The 22,524-nt window shown below is 60.0% G+C and overlaps 1 protein-coding gene across 1 annotated transcript in view; it reads left to right on the top strand.

The window, feature by feature from the left end:
* Positions 1–22,517, top strand: part of LOC102990422 (axin-2) — a 23,381-nt gene extending 864 nt beyond the window's left edge. The window contains exons 2-10 of the mRNA XM_028485006.2: positions 243–1,180; positions 9,672–9,803; positions 17,267–17,369; positions 19,514–19,654; positions 19,739–20,253; positions 20,396–20,593; positions 20,980–21,204; positions 21,633–21,728; positions 21,858–22,517. Coding sequence (XP_028340807.1) covers positions 366–1,180; positions 9,672–9,803; positions 17,267–17,369; positions 19,514–19,654; positions 19,739–20,253; positions 20,396–20,593; positions 20,980–21,204; positions 21,633–21,728; positions 21,858–21,873 — 2,241 coding nt within the window. The 5' untranslated portion in view covers positions 243–365 and the 3' untranslated portion in view covers positions 21,874–22,517. The remainder of the gene's footprint in view (positions 1–242; positions 1,181–9,671; positions 9,804–17,266; positions 17,370–19,513; positions 19,655–19,738; positions 20,254–20,395; positions 20,594–20,979; positions 21,205–21,632; positions 21,729–21,857) is intronic.
* Positions 22,518–22,524: the final 7 nt, after the last annotated feature.

The raw sequence follows: 22,524 nt of genomic DNA, 5'->3' as shown, positions 1-22,524 counted from the left end.
CTTCCCCGCCCCTTCCCCCTCCCCCTCCCCCCCAAGCGTGCAGGGAGCTCAGATTTCGCCTTTGAAAACGCAGCGTCTGATACTTTAGATGAGCACCTCGCAGATAGCTGGGTTGCTCGATTTGAATTTGAGGAGTTGAAAAGCCTGTTTACTTTCTTGCTTTGATGTTGGGTAGATCTGGTTTTGATTATATCAATACCCTTTTCTCTCCCTCTACCTCCCCCCCTTCCTTTTCTTCCCAGAAAGGAGGCTCAGATGAGTCCCTGCTGACTTGAGAGAGAAAGAGAGACCACGCTGATTGCTGAGAGGAACTGGAAGGAGAAAAAAAAAAAATTCCTCAACTCGGCGAGAAGAACTCACTCGCCATGAGCAGCGCTGTGTTGGTGCCTCGCCTCCCAGACCCCAGCAGCAGCTTCCGCGAGGATGCCCCGCGGCCCCCAGTGCCGGGCGAAGAAGGGGAGACCCCACCGTGCCAGCCCGGGGTGGGAAAGGGCCCGGTCGCCAAACCCCTGCCTGTCTCCTCCAATGCCAGGCGGAATGAGGACGGGTTGGGGGAGCCGGAGGGGCGGGCGTCTCCGGATTCCCCTCTGACCAGGTGGACCAAGTCCCTGCACTCCTTGCTGGGTGACCAAGACGGTGCTTATCTCTTCCGGACTTTCCTGGAGAGGGAGAAATGCGTGGATACCTTAGACTTCTGGTTTGCCTGCAATGGATTCAGGCAGATGAACCTGAAGGATGCCAAAACTTTACGAGTAGCCAAAGCGATCTACAAGAGGTACATCGAGAACAACAGCATTGTCTCCAAGCAGCTGAAACCTGCCACCAAGACCTACATCAGAGATGGCATCAAGAAGCAGCAGATCGATTCTGTCATGTTTGACCAGGCGCAGACTGAGATCCAGGCGGTGATGGAGGACAACGCCTACCAGATGTTTCTGACTTCTGATATATACCTCGAATACGTGAGGAGTGGGGGTGAAAACCCAGCCTGCGTGAGCAGCGGGGGGCTGGGGAGCCTGAAGCTTGTGTGTGGCTACCTGCCCACGCTGAACGAGGAAGAGGAGTGGACTTGCGCCGACTTCAAATGCAAACTCTCCCCCACCGTGGTTGGCTTGTCCAGCAAAACTCTGAGGGCCACAGTCAGCGTGAGGTCCACAGAAACGGTCGAGAATGGATACAGGTGAGCCTTTGGTGGAGGGTGAGGGGCTGGAGGAGCTTGGAGGATGAGATGGCCTTTGCAGATGTTTTGAGTTAAGTTGGGTGCGTGGACGGATGCATGTGCTGCTGAGGCTGACAGAGGCCTGTCCCGAGCTCGGACCGCTGGCCATGAACCCTTCGATCTTGCGTTTTGCTGTTGAAAGGGGCGGGAAGGCGATGCACACACAGCTAAATACCTGTAGTCCTCCAGTGCTGACTTCACACAGTGGCAGGCAGTGTGCGTTAACGCGGGTTACTTACCCTCCTGGGCCAGTCTTGGGGTGGGGTGGTGGAGAGAGGACAGCAGCTTTGGGTGCCGGTGACTCACCGGCTGCCAGGCGGTTCGGGAAGGGGTTGTTCACAGCTAAGCAATAGGGAGCAGGACGAACGTGGCCAGGGAGGCACCTGGGTTGTGGCGGAGCCCCAGGAAACAACGTGTGTGCCCGCTGACCCCGCTGACCGTGGGGATAAGTGGCATCTATTGAGCTTTAAGTTCAGATCAGAGCCAGCAGTTGGCTTAACAGCTGAGCTTGCGGTGCTCTTTGTGGAATGAGATGTTAACCCTGCAAGAAACCCTCCTAAGGAGGGGAGGCCCGGTGACTTTCCCGAATGCAGGACCCTGAGCTTTGGCGTCTGCTGATACATTATTCTGGGTTTTCAATGCCTGCGGCCCGAGGATCAGACCCCAGTTGATTATCGCGTTGCTTGGTGCCGATGGAGAAGAGGTCTTGGCTGGAGAAGACTGGAGAAGAGAAGAGTACCTTCTCTTTCGAGGCTTCAAAGACGGATAGTTCTTTATAGAATGGCCAAGTCTCCAGATTCTTGACCTTTGGAGGCAACTTCAGACCTCCTGTTAGAATGAGTTTTTCTGTCTCTTTTCTCGCTCTCCCCTTCCAAATATCCAAAAAGAGAACGAGCCTCTCAATCCCAGGCTGTTGCGGACGGCATGCAGGGGAGGGGGGAGGGGCTGGCCGGGAGCAGCTTATCTCGCTGTCCATTGTGTCCGGCTCCGTGGCTTCGGAAAGGCAGACGCAATCTGGTGGCCGGCTGTCTCTCTGGAGGTTACCCTCCCTGTGTAGGGTCCGAGGCAGGAGGAGGGCAGAGGAGCGGGGTCTGAGCCTGGAGGCCTGTGGTCTCGGGGTGGCCCTGCGGGGAGGGCAGGATTGTGTCGGGTCCACCAGGGGGCGCGCCTGCAGCCTCGGGAGCTGGTCGTCTGCGCGCAGACATCTGGTCTACACCTTAAGCGGGAACCGATTGGCTTTTGCGAGGGAGCCAAGGATCACGTGGACGGAGTTGTTTCAGCATCTTTAAGCTTATGGCTTCAGGCAGTTTTGGAGGGAGATACTGGCCCTGGCTTCTGTGGCTGGCAGTCACGGGCCACCTGCCACCCCTGCCCTGTTCTGTTAGGTGGACGTTTGGGTAAACCCCGCTGGCCTCCGTGCCCTCCAGGTTGGCAGCGGTCGCCGGGGCTACTTGAGGCCTGTGGTCAGGCGGCTTCTCCGGGAGCCTTCAGACAGTGGGGCTTCTGTGTCCCCCAGTGTCAGGGCCCAGAGCACCACCTTTGTAAACGGCACCCTGTGTGGTTTTGGAGCGAGACAGGCTCCCCAGGTGGGCCCCTGCTGTGACCCCCTCCCTTTCGTGGGTGGGCAGAGTAGGACCCAGCCTTGGCGTGGCCCTCCCGCTTCCACAGCCCCCAGCTGGGGCGTTACTAGGGTTCAGCGTCGTGGGGCTGTGACTCAGGAGCGTTGGAGACCCTGGATGCAGGGCCTAGGACGTTTTGTGTGTCAGTGCTTGCCTTTTGGTTGGGAACCGCGGGCGTTCCCGTACAAATGACACCTTTCGCTGGCCTCGGGGCTTTCCATTCTAGGTTCGTGTGTGTGTTTTCTCCCACTGTTGGGATGAGGTGACACATCTTACCTGGACTGCACATGCCTCACCTGGGCATCATCAGAGAGAAATTAAGGCACAGCCCGATACGTTTTTTTAACATGCGAGGTATTCAGGGGTGCCTGAGGTGTGTTGTTAGGAGCCACGCCGAGTTATTCAGAGGCCTGAGGTGCAGCCCGGACCGCCGCTCACCACCTGGGTTGAAGTCTTTCTGAAGCCCGTGTGCCCTCTGTAAGGAGGGCGGACAGCCCTCCTTCCGGTTCGTGTCGCAGCTTGCTGTAACATCAGGACCCAAATCACGCACAGGAGAGCCTGTCGTGAAGGGAAACGCGTGAACGGACGGAAGGCCTTAGGATTGGCTTGACTTTACAGTGCTTGTCACCGGCCGCGTGAGAGGGCCAGCCGGGTTCGGGGCCCGCTTTCGGAGAGTGAGCCTTGGCGTCTAGCACGTGCTCACTGCGAGGTTTCAGCACGTCCCCTCCCCGCGCCTCAACTGTCTCTGCTTGCTGAACTGGAGCCTGCGTTCGTTCGCAGCGGGTTCTGGGACGTGGCATCGCCCCTAAGTCAAGTCTGCCTCCCCGCCACTTGTCAGGCCCGGTGCCCGGCCTGTGGACGGCCTGATAAGTCAGTCCGCTGAATGAGCCAGGAAACCTGAGCCCTGCCTCGGCGTCGGTCCCTTTCCTCCAGCTGTTGAGCAGCCTTGGCAGCAGCTGGATGCCAGGGGCGCGGCTGGTCTTTAAGGCCTTTGATTTCCTTGAGGCTTAGAGGAGCCTCATTTCTAATGACTTGTTTGTGCCCTTACTGACGCCGCGTCAGGTTTCACGTAAAGAGTTAGAGCCTAAGAGCAGGCGTGGCCCTCAGAGGGAGGGGCTCTGGTTGTTGAGTGGTCCAGTAGGAGGCCTGGGCTTTGGATGGTCCCTGTACCTAACCCAGAGCAGGGCGACACACACACACACACACACACACACACACACACACACACACACAGGGACGACACACACACAGACGACACCCAGACACACACCCAGACCCACACGGGCTACACACGGACACACACACAGACTACACGCAGACTAGACACACAGACACACACACACACGGGCTACACACACACAGAGACACACGCGGGCTACACATGGACACACACAGACTACACCCAGACACACACCCAGACCCACACGGGCTACACACGGACATACACACAGACTACACGCAGACTATACACACAGACACACACACACATGGGCTACACACACACAGAGACACACGCGGGCTACACATGGACACACACAGACTACACCCAGACACACACAACTACACACACAGACCACACCCAGACACACCCAGACAACAGACACACAGGCTACACATGGACACACACACAGACCACACACACAGACTACACCTGGACACACACAGACAACAGACACACACAGGCTACACATGGACACACACACAAACTACACACACAGACCACACCCAGACACACCCAGACAACAGACACACAGGCTACACATGGACACACACACAGACCACACACACAGACTACACCTGGACACACACAGACAACAGACACACACGGGCTGCACATGGACACACACACAAACTACACACACAGACTACACCCAGACACACACACAGACACACACGGGCTACACATGGACACACACACACACACACACAGACTACACCCGGACACACACAGACAACAGACACACGGGCTACACATGGACACACACACAAACCACACACACAGACTACACCCGGACACACACGGGCTACACATGGACACACACACGGACTACACAGAGACACACACAGACTACTCACAGACACAGGCTACGTGCAGACTATACACACAGACTACACACACAGACTACACCCAGACACAGACAACAGACACATAGACTACACACAGACACAGGCTACACACAGGCTACACACAGACTACAGACACACAAATTACACACAGACACAGACTACACTGACACACACAGACTACACACAGACACACACGGACTACGCACAGACGCACACACAGACTACACACAGACACACACCACACCTGGAGCGTGGAGGCGCGTGCAGAGGGGCTGTGGAGTTCGGAGCCGGGGTCAGGATGCTCTCCTCGTCCTGCCCTGGGCCGTCTGACCTGTCTCTCACTGGACCCTCTGCTCTGGCCTCACGTAAAGTTGGGGCCCCAGCAGGTGGCCCTGTGCCGGCTCCCAGCCGTTCCTGTCCCCCCAGAGCGCTCGCTGATGGGGCCGGTTTATGCGAAGCCACTGGAATCGAGCTTGGCCTCCATCATCAAAGAAAATGACGCGAGAGGGAAGCTGTGCTGGAAGCAGCGGGCCACAGCGAGCGGATGCAGGCTCTGAGGAGGCGCTTTGCTAGGACACGCTTGTCGAAGTGTGCTTGCTCTCCAAAGGGTGTTGCTTGATGCCACCTGCGTGCCTGGCCTCTCTCACTCCAGGCCCCCAGGCGCACCTTAGAAGCCGCTTGTGGGAGGGAGCATTGCCTTCGGGGCAGTGACTTTGTGAGTAAATTGTCAGAGGGCTTTTGAAAAGAAGAGCACACAGCCTTAGAAGCCAATACTTTTTAAGTTGCATTGTTGTGGGAGGGGACCCAGAAAGGGGTCCCACAGGTCACGTCTGTTGTGCTCTCTGTATGGGCTTTGCCCTGGTGTCTGGAGAGCAGGCGGGGGCCTGCAGCATCTCATTGAGATAAGAGATAAGAATGGTGGTGGCGGGGAGAGAAGGAGCCCACATTTCCCTTCCCTAAGGTCCCAGGAGCCTGTGCTACCTGACAGCTGAAAGCCCTTTGCATATTGAAATTGCAAACCAGGTCTGTGGACGGATGCCCAGTGCAAAATCTGTACATAGGCCTTCACTCTCCAGAGGAATGTAAAACCCTTGCAGCGTCTGGGAGCACCATAGTCCTGAAGAAATACTCAAAGCGTCTGGGTACAGTTACTGTCGAGTGGGGTTGAGTTTCTTTCCTTCTTTTTTTTTCTTTTTTTTTTTTAAAGCGATCACAGGAAAGCAGCTCTAATTCATTTTCTTGAAATTACGTGATGATTTTGACAAAGTTCTGAGTTCTTAAAAAATTGAGTCTCTGTCTCTCCCCACAGGCCCGCCACCTTCCTCTGCCTTGTCTTGTTAGGATGGTAGGAAAATCCCAATACTTTATTGCAGGCAACTGAGCTAAGAGCAATATATTCCGTTTTTAATTACCCGTCACACAGTAGCCCTCTATTTTGGAAGGGAGGGAGACGAGTTTATTTTGGGACCCGTGTGTCTGACCGGGAGCACAGAACTCTGTCCACACGGGATTTGAGCGAGGTGCCTTTTTCTGTTGGGGAGGGAGGGGTTTCTGTTGAGTCATTTTCTCCCTGTAGAAGCTGAGTTACAACCCTCACACTTGGGGCACTGTTAATGTCTTAATACCACGAAGATAGCAACACTGAAGGGATGGAAAGAGCGTGTGAAGGCTGTTTCAGGCCATTTTGGCTCTTTTGATCTCCATGCTATGCCTCTTAGGCGAAAACACCCCTCAGCAGCCCGCTTGGTCCTAGGTCCTTAAAGAAGGAGAGTGGACAAAGCTTTGAGCTTCTGCCACGAGCCCCACGCTAGCTGCAGCTGGGGAGACCCAGATGGGGAAGACAGACCTGTCCCTGCCCTCGTGGAACATGGGACAGGCCTTCACCATGGAAACGCACTGACGATCTGTAATTGTCATGATCAGTGCCACCCAAGAAGTCTTGTTTTTGTTGGCGGGTGGTTTTTTGGAGCGTTCCTATGCCACCCCTGTAAACAGTGTCCTCGTTGGGCCTTTCGGAGAACATACGGACCCTGTGCAGGTGGCCGTGTTTGAACGGCACGTTGTTTTAGTGGAGCCCTGTGTCCACGGAGGCTGTGACACCTGTGGTCACCCAGCTGGCCGGGAGCCAAGCCGGCACCAGCCCTCGGCCTCTTGATTTCTGTGTTACTTGATTCCTGAAGTCCATCAGCTTCTGCATCCTGCTTTGAGGCAGCGGCCCGTTTAGGCAGCTGGGGGCTTTGGGTCATTTTAAAGCCTTGGGCGACCCCGTGACCTGCCCTCACCCGCTCCTTGGGTCTGCCCTGGCCATGGAGAAGTGATTCTTCTTTCTGGCTTGTAAGCCATTTCCTCTTGTTCCACCTTCAGTGGCAATACCCCCCAGAGCCACCCTCCTCCTATCAGCTAGGAGACTGTTTGCACTAAATCAGCCCTTATCTCATCTCTCCTCCAGAAAAACCAACTGCCTCTCCTTGGTTCTCACCACCCTCCTCTCTCTCTTGCCCTGGTGTCTGGAAATCCCACACTGAGGACGTGGGGACCAGTTCTACGTCATGGAAGATCTCACCAGCCTCACTGTGTCATCGTAGAAAATCCTGGGGGCGGAGCCGGGGGGGCCAGAGTGTCCAGGTGACAAGGTCAAGGTCGCTGGCCCGTGGTACTCAATGGCCAGAGTGTCCAGGTGACAGGTCAAGGTCGCTGGCCCGTGGCATTCAATGGCCAGAGTGTCCAGGTGACAAGGTCAAGGTCGCTGGGCCGTGGCATTCAATGGCCAGAGTGTCCAGGTGACAGGTCAAGGTCGCTGGGCCGTGGTGTTCAATGGGTTCAAGCGCCATGCTCCTCGTTTGCACTTTCCGGTCACCTCTCCACCACGCCACATTCCCGGGATCTGGCTGGACGTCCGGCCTGGCTCAGACCAACAGACTCGGGGTCCGTGCTGCCGTCACCTCCTCCAGGTGACCGGAGGTGGGTTCCACGCGGCCGGGCCTCCAGCCGGTGGCCTCCGACAAGGCTTTTGGCCCCCGCTTGGGGCCCGTTACCTCCCTGGGGGGTCGTGAAGACGATCGGGCAGCAGACAGTCCTCGAGCCCCCGCCGTGGGCGGGGGAGGGTGCAGCAGGGAGCTGCGGGCTTGGGCCCCACCTCTGAGTGTCCCTCTCGTTTGTTTTGTCACTGCACCTGGAGGGCAGGCCCCCTGAGGACAGCGAGCAAGCCGTTCTCCCACCTCTTCCAGCCCCGCTGCCCTCCCTCCCGCCAGACTGTGCAGCGGCTCCCTGCCCACCCCACGGCCACTCCAGTGCAGCCCGGTGGCCCCCCCGGGCCCCTTGTGCCGCTGGGGAAGCCTCAGGCCCCCCCTCAGCCAGCCAGCCGGACGCCCTCCCGCCCCAGGCCGGGGAGGACCGTCCACCGCTTCTCCTCTCCCCGGTCCTCAGGTCTGCTCCCACCTGTCCCGGGGAGCCACCCGTCCCCCCGGCCCGTCCCCTCCGGCACCGCGGGGCCGGGACTTCCTCTTCCAGGGCACTCATCCTGCCTCTCACGCGAGAGCTTTCTGAAACGTCGAGGCTGGTCTCTGAACAGAGGCAGAGAGCGAGGCTGAACGGGAGCCGCACGGATCCATCCCACGCCCGCTGCTTCCGGCTCTGACGTCCAGGGCTGCCGCGCTTGCGGGGGCACCCGGGGCACGTCTGTCCCATGGGCACGCGCACTCCTCCCCCGGGGGGCTGTGAGGACTGGACGAGATGACGTGGGTGCGGGGTGCCTCCTCGTGGGCCTGTGCTCCGGTCTGCCTTCCTCCTGGTACCCCTGCCCAACCCCCTTACGGGGACCCGCCCGCCAAGCCATGGGTGCCAGGAGACCAGAGGCCGGGGCTGGGCACCTCACGAAAGGGTTGGGGCTCGGTGAGCGCGGGCAGGAGGTGCCGGCACCTTTCAGGGCCCCTTTCATCCGCCAACCCCAAGGCCATCTTTCCAGACTGGCGGCTGCGGCCTGATGGAGTAAGTTCCCGTGCCTGGACTCGGTGGCCCCGGCAGGGTGGGCCTGGGTCTTTGCAGACGAGGGCCCTTCCTGCAGCCCACCGACCACGGCGGGTCCCCCCTCTCCCTTCCCTCCCGCACTGAGGCCCTCGCAGTGACACAGCAGGTGACACAAGAGGGACACAGCCCAGCTGGGCTGGCACACTGGAGGTCGGGGGGGCAGGACGGGGGCGGAGGCACCGGGGCAGGGCCTGCACCTTCCTTGGGAACAGCTGTGCTGCCGCTCTCCCTCCGGAGGCCCTCGGCGGCCCTGGGCGGGGGCAGCCTGGCTGTGGGCCGAGGCCCAGCTCAGGGCACGACGGAAGCCCCAGACCTCGTCCTGGACTTTCCTGTCTGTCCGTCTGTCCGCTCGCCAGGCCCAGCCGCTAGTTGTTTGCCTCTCAGATCTCCGCTAACAGAGCCCGGGGCGGGGTGTGTGTGTGAACCTTTCGATGTCCTCTTGTCTTCTTCCCCGTACAGGCCTGGGGGGGGGCGCGGGGGGGAGGACGCCCCATCCTATCGGCCGTTCCCTAGCCTCCCCTCCAAGAGCAGGGTCCTCCCTCCAGGTGTCTCTTGAGGACTCTGTAAGACCCCCTGGGGTCCCCGTCCCCTGGCAGAGCTGTGGCCCCTGCTCTCTGCCCAGAGGGGCACCCAGCCCCGGGCAGCCGGCTGGCCTGGAGCACGTTGTGGGGTTGCCCTGGGGTCCCCCGGTTCCCTGGGTCGCGGGTGAGAGTCGGTGACGCAGTGCTCTGGTCTTTCAGGAGGAGCGATCCGGTGAATCCGTACCACGTGGGTTCCGGCTGCGTCTTCGCGCCAGCCACCAGCGCCAACGACAGCGAGATATCCAGTGACGCGCTGACCGACGATTCCGTGTCCATGACGGACAGTAGCGTGTAAGTACATTCTGGTTTCCCCACCACGTGCGCGGCTGGCGGTGCGACCCGCCAGGCCGTGGGCAGGGTCCTCACCCGGCTTTGCCAATCCCACCCGTGTCCGCGTGGACGATTGTTGGATGGGAGGGGAGTAGGCCCCAGGGGTGGGCCTGGTCTGGCTCGGGAGGCTCCCTGGGGGGAGTGAAGCTTAGAGCCTTGGAAGGGGGTTGAATGGTACCTTCACAGAGGAAGGCCAAACTAAGGTAGGCGGTTAAGGTGAATTTGCGCAGATTCCCTGAGTTTACAAGCCCCTCTTCCGGTTATCATTTCACCTGCCTTCCCGGCGGGCAGAAGAGGGTCTTGAATCCAGGTGTCCCTCTGCAGAACCAGCAGGTGGGGAGGTGGGGTGGCCTGGGAAGGGTATGTGTCCGGGGGCTCGGTGAAAGTGGGGTCAGAAAGCCAGGGTTCCCTCCAGGACACTGCGTGCCAGCCTCCCTCACGGATGTGCTCAAGCGGCCGTCGCTCAGCTCATCAGGTGTCGGGGGGCGTCTTCCCTCTGCAGCCGGGGCTCTACCCCTAACTGGGGGTTTTCTCCAAAGCAGTTTCTGACCTCAGCTCTTTTGCAGATGGACGGCTGGCATTTCTGGATGCAATCCGAGCCATCAGGGTGGTCTGATGCGGTCAGCAGGCCATGGGGCAGGGTCATGCTTTGAGTTGGAGGTCATTTGAGGTCATGCAGTGGTGACCTCTGTGGATGGAGAACAGTGATCCTCTGTGAGCCTCAGGTGGGTGGGAGTGGAGCGGGAGGTGGACCAGGCGTCCCCGTCTGCTGCCAACTTGGGAGATTCTGATTCAGGAGGCTCGGAGGAGGTGGGGCCTGGGCTTGGGCGAGACTCCCCAGGGGCACGTCTCCCAGCACCCAGCTGAGAACCACCGTTTTAAAAGTGGTCTTTGGAGGCTTTTCTACAAACATTTTGGAGGAGGATCTTCTGCTAAGGGAACCGTTTGGCAAGGCAGGCCCGTGGAGCCATTGTAAGTTCTGGCACACTTATGTCGAGTTTGTTCCTTCTAGCTTGCTTCCCAAAACGGGACCGGCTCTTCTTCCAGTTTGTTTGAAATGATCTGGTTTCCATTGGCCAGTGATCTGTTGCTTGGCCTGCGGCGTGGAACCAGTTGAAAGGAAAGTTGACGGGTTGGTTTGGGACTCGAGTGTTGATTTTCCTGGTGGCTTTTATTGTGTTACCTCAGATTCCCCTGTTAGTAAAAGGAGGCAGATGTTTAAGGTGAAAAGTTCCAGTTTAATAGAAGAATAGCACTTTGGCATGAGTGAAAATGGAGGGAGGGAACGCATCTTACATCCAAAGTGAAGAAATGAGGGCTTCCACAGAGGTAAGTTTTCCATATCGACTGAACTCTTTAAGTTACTGTACTTGAAAAATATTATCCTTTGGTGGACGTATTCCTTAAAACAATGTGGTTTTGCTCTGTCTTTGTTCAGTAGTATTAGGCAGGGCGTAATTTGTTTCTCGATTCAAATAGTTAATCCCAAGTTCTGTTTTCATTCTACATGGTAATATCCTCTCACAGAATTCAGAATTGTACAAGGCTTTCTGCCCCTAGAGATATTGGTGCCTCACCCCTCTTTCTAAGAGAGATAGTGTTTCTTTCTTCTCTCTGTCATTCTGCCTGTGTCGTTTTTTTGCTCGTGTGCACTTGTTTCCAGCAGCAGCATTCCTCTAGCTTTTAACTAGTGTCTGGATGACGTGGTAGTCAGCCTTACGTGTAAAATAAGAGTGAGTTGGACTTGAACGAGGGCATCGAGTGACTCTCCTTGGCCAGATGGAGTTTCCTTTAGACTAGGAGGCTTCCGTTTGGTTTTCTCCGAGGTTGTTTTTGGCTGGCCTCGCGCTCCCCGTCACGGACGTGTGATTCTGGGTTCAGGATGAGAGAACTTGGGTTGAGCCTCACAGGACCCAGTCAGAAAGGTTGGCCGACGCTTGTGACTCTTACGGATGAGGGAGGAATGCCCACGGCTCTCCCGTAACTACTCCCGTCAGAGACAGAACTCAGATCCGGGCCCCACAGGCCCCTGCCCTTGGCCTGCTCTCCCGCCGGCCCCGCGTGAATGCGAGGCCCCGTAGTTGATGATGAGACCCTTGAGCTACCTTGAGTCTCTTTTATTTTTATTTATTAGTGACCGCACAGCTTTCTTTTTTAGTGGGGAGGGGGAGGGAGGAGCAAGTTCTGACTTCTCCCCTCTTTTTTTTACCCCCTTTTATGCCCAGAAGAAACACCCTCAGTTCTGTCGAGCGAGGACTTGAAAGCCCTCGCCCGCCCTTCCCGCCTTGAGCTAGAGCATTCGTGGGCTTCAGGCCCTCACCGCACGGGGAAGCCGCGTTCCGGGATCAGAGAAGTCAGCTGTCCTAGGCGGCACGGGTCGGCGTGGGGGCCAGGAGGGTCCGTGCTGGTAATCGAGACAGAGGGCAGACCCCTCATTCGGCAGCTTTCTCTCCGGGGCACAGCGGGTACCCCTGGGTCCCAGGTGGCAGAACCTCAGGGCTTGGCCAGCCCTTCCCTCGGCGCAGCTGCCTCGGGCTGGGGACGAGTAAACCAGGACCCCGAGGGGTGGGGGCGGGTCCCTGGGGGCCTGGGGCTCGTGTGCTGGAGCCCGTCTTCTGACGTCAGCGCTGGGGGGGCCTCTGGTCCTCCTCCCAACCTCTAGGGCAGCTTATGGGGTGCAGCTGGCGCAGCCAGACCCCACGTGGGCACGTTGGTGCCGCCGGGCCCGGCGTTTCCCATCGGCGTGGGAAAGGGGTCTCGGCACAAGAGCCACTCCGACGGGGCGCGGGCGGGCCCGCAGGCTTGGCAGGCACTGAAAGCCCGGGCCGGGCGAGGTGCTTTCTGGCCGGCTGGCCCGTCGGGCAGGTCCCCCGGGGTCCTGGGCCGGGATCAGAGCCCCCTTGAGCTCGGCCGGTCTGGGGCCCGGCGCAGAGCAGAGCCCGAGCGAGCGGTGGCGTGCAAGGGGGGCGCGAAGCTGAGCCGGGCCTCTTTCGGCCCCTTGTCCGTCGGGGAAGCTTAGCGGGATGAGAGGGCGGCAGGCCCCTTTGAAACCTCCTCGCGCTGGTGAACAGGAGCGCCCCGTAAGGCGTGAAAGGCGCCCTGGCCGTTTCTCGTGGGCACAGAGGCCGGGGGGGCGGGGCTGGCTGCCCGGCTGGGGGCTGGGGAAGCGGCACAGCTGGGCGGGGCTCACGGGCCGCCTTCAGTAGAGACTCCAGAAGGTTGGAGGTCGTCGGACGTAAGCAGTCGTCTCACTTGCTAGGGAAGCAGTTAGGTCCCAGGGCCTTTGCACGAGGCCCGGGAGAAGCTGGGCCGGGGGCCTTGTCCTTGGCGAGTCCAGGGCCCCGCTACCGACTTCTGGTTCCCCGCTACGCAGAAAGCCCCGTCTAAGGTGGCTGGGGAGTTGAGTCTTCGTACAAGGCCTCTGAGGAGGCCCTCTTACGAGCCCGTTGCTCTGAAACCTACATTCTCAGAAGAAATGGCTTTTTTATTTTTTTGGGGGGTGGGGGGAAAGTTAGACTCCCAGCCAAGCCAACCCCCGCCCTTGGGCAGGACTGCGGGGGCTGTAGGAGGATTGCAGTGGCGGTGGGGGCGGCACCCTAGAAACATCAGAAGCAGCAGGTTCCTGGCGCCCAGGTGTGGCCTCTGTTAGGAAGTGAAAGCTAGGAGGACAGCATGGAGGTGGCTCCCTGACATCTCTCTCCGCGCGGAGCTGCTCCTGAAACCCGCATCCGCTCGATCCGGAGGGCGTCACAAAATCAGGCCGAGACCTTCTTGTCGCCTTTCACACAGAGGGTGGCCCAGGTTATTTTATAATATTTATTTTTACTTCCTTATATCTTATTTATGGGTTTACTTTGGACCCCGGGGGAAGCATCTGAGTGAACTTCAAATAGCGCCTTATCTTACAAACCGGCCTTTTGATGTTGGCTGTGATCAGAGGCCGCCTTCGGAGCGGTGGCCAAACGTAAATGCAAGTGGACGCGTGTGTACGTGAGCCCGCTCTTTCAAAGCCACCGGAAGGCGACATTCAGGTTAGGCCGGGCACGGCCGAGTCCAAAGGCTAAACTAATCGGCTCGGCTTAAATGGCAACTAAGTGGAGTCCACACTTCGAAACGAGCGCTCCCCAGAAACAGCTGGGCCCAGCAGCGGGCGCGTTAGCTAAAGTGTTTATAATGAAAGGAGGCCGTCCGGGGACCGAGACGCAGGCACGGGTCAGCCCATGGTCCTGAGAAGCCAGGAAACTGATCACAGGCTTTCAGAGCCTGGATAAAAGGAAGAGAGGCCCCTTTCTGGAATGAGGGGCTGTTTTGGAAGAAGAGTCTTGGCTGGGGGGTCGGGGTGGGGCGGGGATTCAAGGCACATTTCCTTGAAGGTGCCTGTTGAGCCTCTGAGCCTTGGCGAGTTGGCGTCCCTTTTCTGTGCTGGTCTCGCGTTGCCTTGCCTACGGCTGGACCCTTCCCCTGCCCTGGCTGCGGTGGGCACGTTCTTGGTTGGAGGAATGGCTTAAAAATGCACTTGTTCCTCTTGCCTTCAGGCGGCCAGGGACCTGCTCCCTCTTTTCCTCTCCCAGTTCGCTTTTCTTTCTCCTGCTTTATACAGAGAGAGAGAGAGAGGTGTGAAAGCCTTACTGCTCGTTTCGTCGTGGGAGGCAAGGGGGAGGAGCAAAGGCTTCTGGGGGACACTCAAGGTCAGAGTCTTGGAGGGGACGGGCGGGGGCCTCCTGGGACTCGTGCAGCCCCGCCTGTGTCACGGTGGCATCCACGGGGTGCTCGACCCCCACCCCCAGGATTGCCTCTGGAAGAGGCCTGGAGCAGAGCCATCCTCCTATTGCGGCCCCGGAAGAGTTGCTGGTTGGGACATGGACCTTGTCTTGCAGCCCTGGGGCAGCAGAAGCTGTTGCTCAGACCATCGTGAGACCCAGTCTGTTGGTCCCCTGCCGTGACCCACACCCCACAAGGGATTTTAGGTGGGAGATGAGGGGCCGGCATGGCCCAGAGCCAGCAAGCAGTAAGTGGTCAGGAGGACTTTCCAGGATGTTCCCCCAACCCCCCATTCACCCCTTCAGAATGTCAGGTGACCCCGTGGGGCGTAGGAAACGGTGCCCCCTGCATACAGACCATTGGGAGGCCTGTCTCCTCCAGCTGGGCCTGGACTGTACGTGTTTGAGTTAAGGATGCCTGTTCTGGAGTCCACCAGTGGCCTGGATTAGAAGCCTGGGTCTGACCTACTGACTGATTCCAGGAGAGCTTTGGAGCATCTCTGGTCCTCCATAAAATGTGATTTCGGGGTTTTGTGAGGGTGCAGTTGGATTATACATCACTCAGTCCATGGGGGGCCGGCAGCCTTGGGCTGGAGTCGGCGGGCATGGCCCTTGGTTGCCGGTCAAGCCAGGCCTGCTTGCGACCGGCCCGCGTCTTGTGAATGATCCTGGGGTGAAAAGTTGAAACGAAGCTCCAGGTGGTTCAGGAAGTTTCTGGACTTAGAACCTTTTCTCCTACTTGACCTTCATGGGCCCGGTCCCGTCCCAGGCCTTAGTGAGTAGGAGGCTGCCTAGGAGACTTGACCTCGCTGGTCAACGGGCTGACCATTTCCACAGTGCTTGCTGTCTGACCCCCTCAGCCTTTCCCTGGGACAGGACTCACGCGCGTGAGTAAGTCCTTGCTTTATGTTGACCTGTCCTCTCCGCCTGCACCCTCAGTACGATCGGACCTTATGTGCTTCTCTTCCGAGGTCTGGCTCACGGGTCAGTTCATCTGTATCTGTACTGCATCCCTGAGGCGGCAGCCCTTTTCTCCTGCCCAGGTCAGCAGCCTTCCGGAATCCGCGGCCATACAGAGGAGCTGGAGGTCGACCAGTTGGCCCAGGCTGCGCCTGGCTCTTTTAGGCACAGCTGATTGTGTCCTCTCCGCCTGCACCCTCAGTACGATCGGACCTTATGTGCTTCTCTTCCGAGGTCTGGCTCACGGGTCAGTTCATCTGTATCTGTACTGCATCCCTGAGGCGGCAGCCCTTTTCTCCTGCCCAGGTCAGCAGCCTTCCGGAATCCGCGGCCATACAGAGGAGCTGGAGGTCGACCAGTTGGCCCAGGCTGCGCCTGGCTCTTTTGGGCACAGCTGATTGTCACCCACTGCTGATGAGCCAGCCACCCGTTGGTGAACAAAACACCAGGGAAAGGGAAATAGCCAAACAGCTAATTTCAACTTTTATAGCCTCGAAGGATGATTCAGTTTGGAAACGTTTGAACCCTGAGGCTTTTGTAAATAAGTGGCTTCTGGAAGGAACGGCAATGGGGAAATAATCACACCTTGACCGTCCGACTGCCTTCAAGAACAAAAGTTTAAAAAAAAAATCATAGCGACTCCAGGTCCTGTTTTTAGTGCAGACTAGCTGGAGTGGAGGTGGTGTAGTGGTAGAGTTGTTTTTAAACTTCTTCCATTTGCTTTTTAAAAATATAGTGATGAACAAGACATAAGGGGCCCTTCTGCCCTCTGGTCTTTGCTCAGGAATCACCTTCACGGAGAGGACTTCAGTGACCACCGCCTCCCTTTGGAAATGCCGCTCCACGCCCCAGCCGTCCGCTCTCCCCATTTCCTGCGGCGTGTTTCGTCACGGTGCTTTTACCACCTTCTAACTTGCCACAGATCTTGCTTTTTAATTTTTGCCTGTTACGTGCTCCGCTCCGTTAGAACACAAGCTTCCTCAGGGCAGCCGTCTGCATTTTTATCCCCTTCCTTCTCTGCTCTCTTGCCCGGAGCCTAGAACAAGGTCTGGCACATAGTAGGTACTCAGATATTTGGATGAATTGCACAGAATACCGCGGAGTAGGGGCTTTCTCTTTATGCCCACATGGTCACGGATCTGAGAATCCACTGGTGGGGGGTAGTAGGATTTGGAGCCGAGGGAAGGAAGGAGCCCAAAGATGCCTGCCGGTGACTGATGAAAAGGAGACATTTGGGAACGACCGGGAGCTTGACTGTTGGGAGGGTGGCGCACACCTCCGCCGGTGCCTGGCTTAGTCTTCTGTGGGTCGGGCCCCTCATTGCCCTGGTAACAGACCGTCGGAGGGACCAAAGGGGTCTTAGTCTCCTGCTTGGGGCACCTGTAGAGTAGGGGGACCTTCAGTCTGCGGTGGGCCCAGTTCTAAGACAAGAGCCGAGACACGAGCTCTTCCCAGGCTGATACCCCTGCGTCCGAGCGGGAGCCGTTTCCAGAGAGGCTTGAGGGGCAGGACCTGTGGCGGTTGGGCCTTGGATTGACCTTCCCTGCAAGGACGGCCGCGGCGCCCGGGGACTGGGGGCACTCCCAGCTCCAGGAGGTGCGCGGCCCCGTCTGTTGGCGGGGTCCCAGGCGGGCGCGCGTGAGCGGGCGCCTGCGCTAAGGCCTCCTCGTGAGCCGGTGGGTTCTGCCCTTTCCTTTCCCTCAGAGATGGAATCCCTCCTTACCTCGGGGGGAGTAAGAAACAGCTCCAGAGAGAGATGCATCGCAGCGTGAAGGCCAACGGCCAGGTGTGCCTACCTCATTTCCCGGTGAGTACGTCGGTTGGCAGCTCTTTTCTGGGAGGAAGAGTGGGGGGTTGGGGGCCGGCGCGCCTGGGACCTGGGGGGAGGGAGGGCAGGGGAGGGCCACGCAAGGGGCGATCTGCGGCTCACCGGGGTGTAACCCAGGGCAGGGACGCCCACGATGCCCTAGTCGGCCTTTTCCGCGTCCTCGGTTCAAAAAAGAAAACTCCATGAGAAAGAAGCGAAGCAGCGGAGGGCGGGAGGGTGGGAGGGAACCGGCGCTTTGCGTTGGGCTATCCCGTCAAGTCCGTCCCACCACGGAGGCCCTGTGGCACGTCGTGGGTGCCCCGTGAACACTTGCTGGTCGACTGAATGAAGGAAGGAGAGGATGAGGCTGGAGGGACCTGCCTCCTGAGGGTCACGTCCTGGGACGTTCCCCTTGTGCTGCCCGCGTGGCTGTGTCGTTTCAGTCACCGTTCATCTGTGTGCTCGGCCGTTTCTCCTCCGAAGCCCTGGGGGTCGGCTGTCCCTCTGTCTGTTTCCAAGCCCGGCGCGTGGCTTAGCGCCTGCTCGTTGAATCTGCTCCCAGTGTCTGAGCACCCCACGAGCAGCGCCTTCCTGCGACTGAGATGAGAGGCCAGCGTGGCCTGGAGGGCTTCTCCGGGTCCTCCCCTACGATTTCCGAGTCCCGGGGGGCAGCCAGCCCGCGGCCCCCGCACGTAGAGAGCTGCCCCGTCTGCGTCTCAGGAGCTGTGCTTCTTGCGGTACCCGGAGGTCCAGCTGCTTCTTAGGGAGGGGAAGAGAGCGCCCAGCTTAGAGCAGCGTCTCTGCTTAGCGTCCTTCCTGCCAGCTTCAGAGAGTCCGATTTGTCCGTCGGTGATGTCACATGTCGGAAGTGGACACATCGAGTTGCTAATCCCACCTTGCGTTAGTGTGCGGACTGTTGCGACTTCTCTCTGAAGCCCCTCGGACAGTCCAGGGCAGACTTAAATTTGTAAAATTAGCCTCTACTACGTTTGCTCTTCTGGGGGCCTCCAGCATCCCTTGCTCGGTAACATCCCCCCACCCGTACAGCAGTATCGATGATGTATACCTGTAAAATGTGTGTGCGTATATATATATATATATATATTTTTTTTTTTTGACTTGGTGGGGGCACTGGCTGGAGGTATGTGTGTTTAAGGAAAGCTGTACGGCCCCCCAGGATTGTGAATTAGCTGATTCTGTCCTGGGGTGTGCGATCGTTTTCTCATCTGCGGCTCGGGTGGGGAGATGCTGGCCTCTGCAGGTTGGCTCTCTGCTGCCCCCATCCCGCCCCCTCCCAAAGAAAAGGGCCAAAGCAGGAGGCAAACGAGGGGTAGGAGGCAGAACCACGAGGGGCTGCGGCTGCCAGACGACGGCCGCGGGGGTCCGCTCTGTTGGCTGCGTTGGCCGGCGTGCTCGTGCCGGCTTATATTCCATACCCGGTTTGGAGATGTGCCCTTTTCCCTCGGTAGATCCGCTTCAGGCAGCTGAGCGCAGCAGTGTTCTGCTATTAGCCGGCAGCAGCTTGCTTCATTTTCTGTACAGAGACGGGAGGAGGGCGGGGAGCACGAGGGGGTCGGGGCAGCGGTAGACAACGCCGCCTCAAAGGTGCGCAGTGTGCGGCCAGCAGAGACATTACCGCTGCGTCTGATCTGGGCCCTGTGACTCCTCTTCTCCCCCCCCTCCCCTTTTTTCCCTTTCTCCTCCCCCCGCCCACCTCCCTTCCAATCTTATTTTTTACATTTCCAGCTCCCTTTCTGTTTAGGCTCTACTTTTTATTCCTTGAGGTGGGCTCTCTCCCCTCCCCATCGCAGAAAGCTGCCTCTTTTTTTTTTTTTTTTTTTTTTGATGTCTGACAACAGCCTTTGAAGATTTTCTAGTTCAGAGTAGCGTCTGATGGGCTGGTTGTACTCCAGAGAGAGAGCAAGCGGGGCCCCTCGCAGTGCCACCAACGGCTCCTGCCGCGGCGCGCGCTGCCGGCACCATGGCTCTCCGAGAGGCCGCGGCCCCGGCGCATAAAGCGCCCGGGCAGCCCGGGCCCCGCGCCGCCCTCTCTCCGCGCGGCGGTGGACGCGCCGCGGTGCCCGTCCCCAGGCCCGGGCAGCCCCCTGACTGCGTCCGCCCCGTGTGGTCCCCGCGCCCCGCAGAGAACCCACCGCCTGCCCAAGGAGATGACCCCCGTGGAGCCCGCCGCCTTCGCGGCCGAGCTCATCTCCCGGCTGGAGAAGCTGAAGCTGGAGCTGGAGGCGCGGCACAGCCTGGAGGAGCGCCTGCAGCAGATCCGAGAGGTGGGCGCCGCCCCGCCCCCTGCCCGGGGTGGGGGGGCCCCTCCTGCTGACCCCGGCGCACCCCGACCCTGCCTTGCCTTCCAGGACGAGGAGAAGGAGGGCTCCGAGCTGGCGCTGAGTGCCCGCGAGGCGGGGCCCGCCCAGCACCCCCTCTCCCTCCTGCCATCGGGCAGCTACGAGGAGGACCCGCAGACCATCCTGGACGACCACCTGTCCAGGGTCCTCAAGACCCCCGGCTGCCAGTCCCCGGGCGTGGGCCGCTACAGCCCCCGCGCGCGCTCCCCGGACCAGCATCGCCGCCACCACCTCCTGCAGCACCGCGCGCCCCCGCCCCCCGGGGGCCCCGCCGCCGCCCCTGCCGGCTGCCCCCTCTTCGGGGCCCGGGGCTTCGTGAGCAGGCAGACGACGAAGCACGTCCACCACCACTACATCCACCACCACGCTGGCCCCCGGACCCGGGAGGAGGTGGAGGCCGAGGCCGCCCCGCGCGCGCGCTGCCCCTGCCCCGTCCCCATCCCCGGGGGCGCCGACTACCCCTGCAGCGCCAAGTGCAAGAGCCACCCCGGGGCGCCGGAGCCCGCGGCGGCCGCGCAGGCTGGGTAGGTGTCCCGCGGTCGGAGGGTCGGGGGTCGCGGGCGCTGGGCCGCAGGGGCCCCTTGCCCGCCCGCTCGGAGGGGCCCCGGGGTGGGGGGCGGAGGCGGCCGGGGTCCCCGGCATGGATGCGCTCCTCGTTGCCCGCAGCGGCCGCGGCCGAGGCGCCGTCCCACCCCGACGGAGCGGACGAGGCTCGGAGCCGGGCCCGGCCGGGCCAGCCCGGGAAGGAGGGGCCCCCGGCGGAGCGGGGCCGCTGCAGCCGCCCGGGGAGGAGGGAGACCGGGCGCAGGACGTATGGCAGTGGGTGCTGGAGAGCGAGCGGCCGGGCAAGGCCAAGCCGCACAGGTGAGCAGGGCCGGCTCGCCGCCCGGGGCGGGGGTGGGGGGGCGGGGTGGGGGGGGGCAGGACGTATGGCAGTGGGTGCTGGAGAGCGAGCGGCCGGGCAAGGCCAAGCCGCACAGGTGAGCAGGGCCGGCTCGCCGCCCGGGGCGGGGGTGGGGGGGCGGGGTGGGTGGGGGGGGCCTCTGCGCCGCTCGCCCGGCCGCTCCTTCCCTGCTACAGTCGCAAGCGTCCGGCTGGGCGGCCGCAGGAGTGCCGCGCTGGGGCCACGCGCCCAGCCGCGTTACCGTCGCGTTTCCTTTTCTGGCCTTGTCTCTGATTTCTCTGAAGTCGCGCTTTCCGGCCCCTAATCCCGTTTCTCCCCCGGCTCTGTCTCGCCCTTGCCCGTTCAGTGCCCAAAGCACCAAGCGGGCCTACCCCTTGGAGTGCGCGCGAGCGTCCCCAGCCGGCCGTCACCACCTGTGGGCGGGCAGCAGCGGGCACCCCCGCGCCGCCCCCCGCGCCCACCCGTTCACCCAGGACCCTGCGGTGCCTCCCCTGACCCCACCCAACACCCTGGCGCAGCTGGAGGAGGCCTGCCGCCGGCTGGCGGAGGTGTCCAAGCCCCCGAAGCAGCGGTGAGTGGATGGGGCGGCCGGTGGCGGGTCCCCTTGCCGGCCTCGAGGGACGGCTCCCCTGAGCTCCAGTCGTTCCGAAGGGCTGACCGGGGCCTGGCGAGGCATAGGAGGAGGAAGCCCTCACGGCTCCCGTTCCCTTAGGAAGGTCCCGACGGGTTAAGGCCAGTGAGGTGAGCTCACGAGGAGCCGTGACCGATGGGGCTTCTAGAGCCTTCAGCCCTCTGCCTGGGCTGCAGCGTCCAGTGCTGGGCTCCGGGGGTGGGGGGCTTAGCACAGCTCTGCCAGGTCTCCAGGTACTGCTGTCGACACAAGGCCTTGGTGGGGTCTCCGCGGGGATGGAAGTCGGAGGCCCGGGAGAGCGCTTCTCTGACTGCTTCCCATCGGCCCCGGGGACGGCAGGCTTCCGTCTAAGTCCTTGGTGTCCTCAGGTGCTGCGCGGCCAGTCAGCAGAGGGACAGGCACCACTCGGCCACTGGTCAGCCAGGAGCCACGCCCTTCTCCAGCCCAAGCCTGGCTTCGGAAGAGTGAGTGTCTTTACCTGGTGTTGCTGAGATCCACCCGGAGGCTTTACGTTTTCAGGGTGTTCTCTATCGGGGGCTGTGGTTTTTGAAAAAATTTTTTAGTCTATAAAATCACCTTCGTTTTTATATTAGCAACAAGGAACAGTAAGCCCAGATGTTGCCGTAAATTAGGATCTCGAAAAACCCCACCTGTACCAAGAAACGCGTCGCGACTGTACGCAAGTGTTCCTTCCTGAAGTGGCGGGTGGCTCAGGGCTCCCGGACTCAAGCTCAGACGGGAAGGCTTTAGCTGACGGGTAGAGAGGGGCCCCAAACCCGGATGGAAAAGTTGTGTCCCCATTAGCCCAGAAGGTTAGCGAGTCGGAAAAGCATCTTCGTGCCACACTGAGCAGGAGGATGCGTCTCCGCCGCCGCAGAGACGGAGACGGGACCATCTTTGCTGCTTTGCCGGGGGTGGGGGGCGCAGCACATCTTCCCCACTGGTCCCATGATTCCTGTCCTAAACCTACACTGGGTAAGCTGGGCAGGGAAGCCAGGCTTCGTTTCACTCCAGGGTGGTGCGTTGTAAGAGCGTTAGGTTGCAGAGATCTAAAGTAGCCTAAATCATTACAGTTTTTTTTGTTAGCTTCTTCATTGTGAGCAATGAACAGGGTTCGAAGTGAGGAGACCTGCACCCTGTTAACAATCGGCGGACCTTTAGTTGACCAGCTGTCCGGGCCTGCATCTTTCTTTTTTCTTTTTTTAAGCCACTCCACAAAAACTCAGAAGTTGAGATGACTGAGGGCTGACCCCGTCCCCC

Source organism: Physeter macrocephalus, unplaced genomic scaffold (assembly GCF_002837175.3).
Source record: "Physeter macrocephalus isolate SW-GA unplaced genomic scaffold, ASM283717v5 random_328, whole genome shotgun sequence".
Classification (NCBI taxonomy): Eukaryota; Metazoa; Chordata; class Mammalia; order Artiodactyla; family Physeteridae; genus Physeter; species Physeter macrocephalus.
The sequence above is the reverse complement of the archived record's forward strand: the minus strand, read 5'-3'. Positions and strand labels throughout refer to the sequence as shown.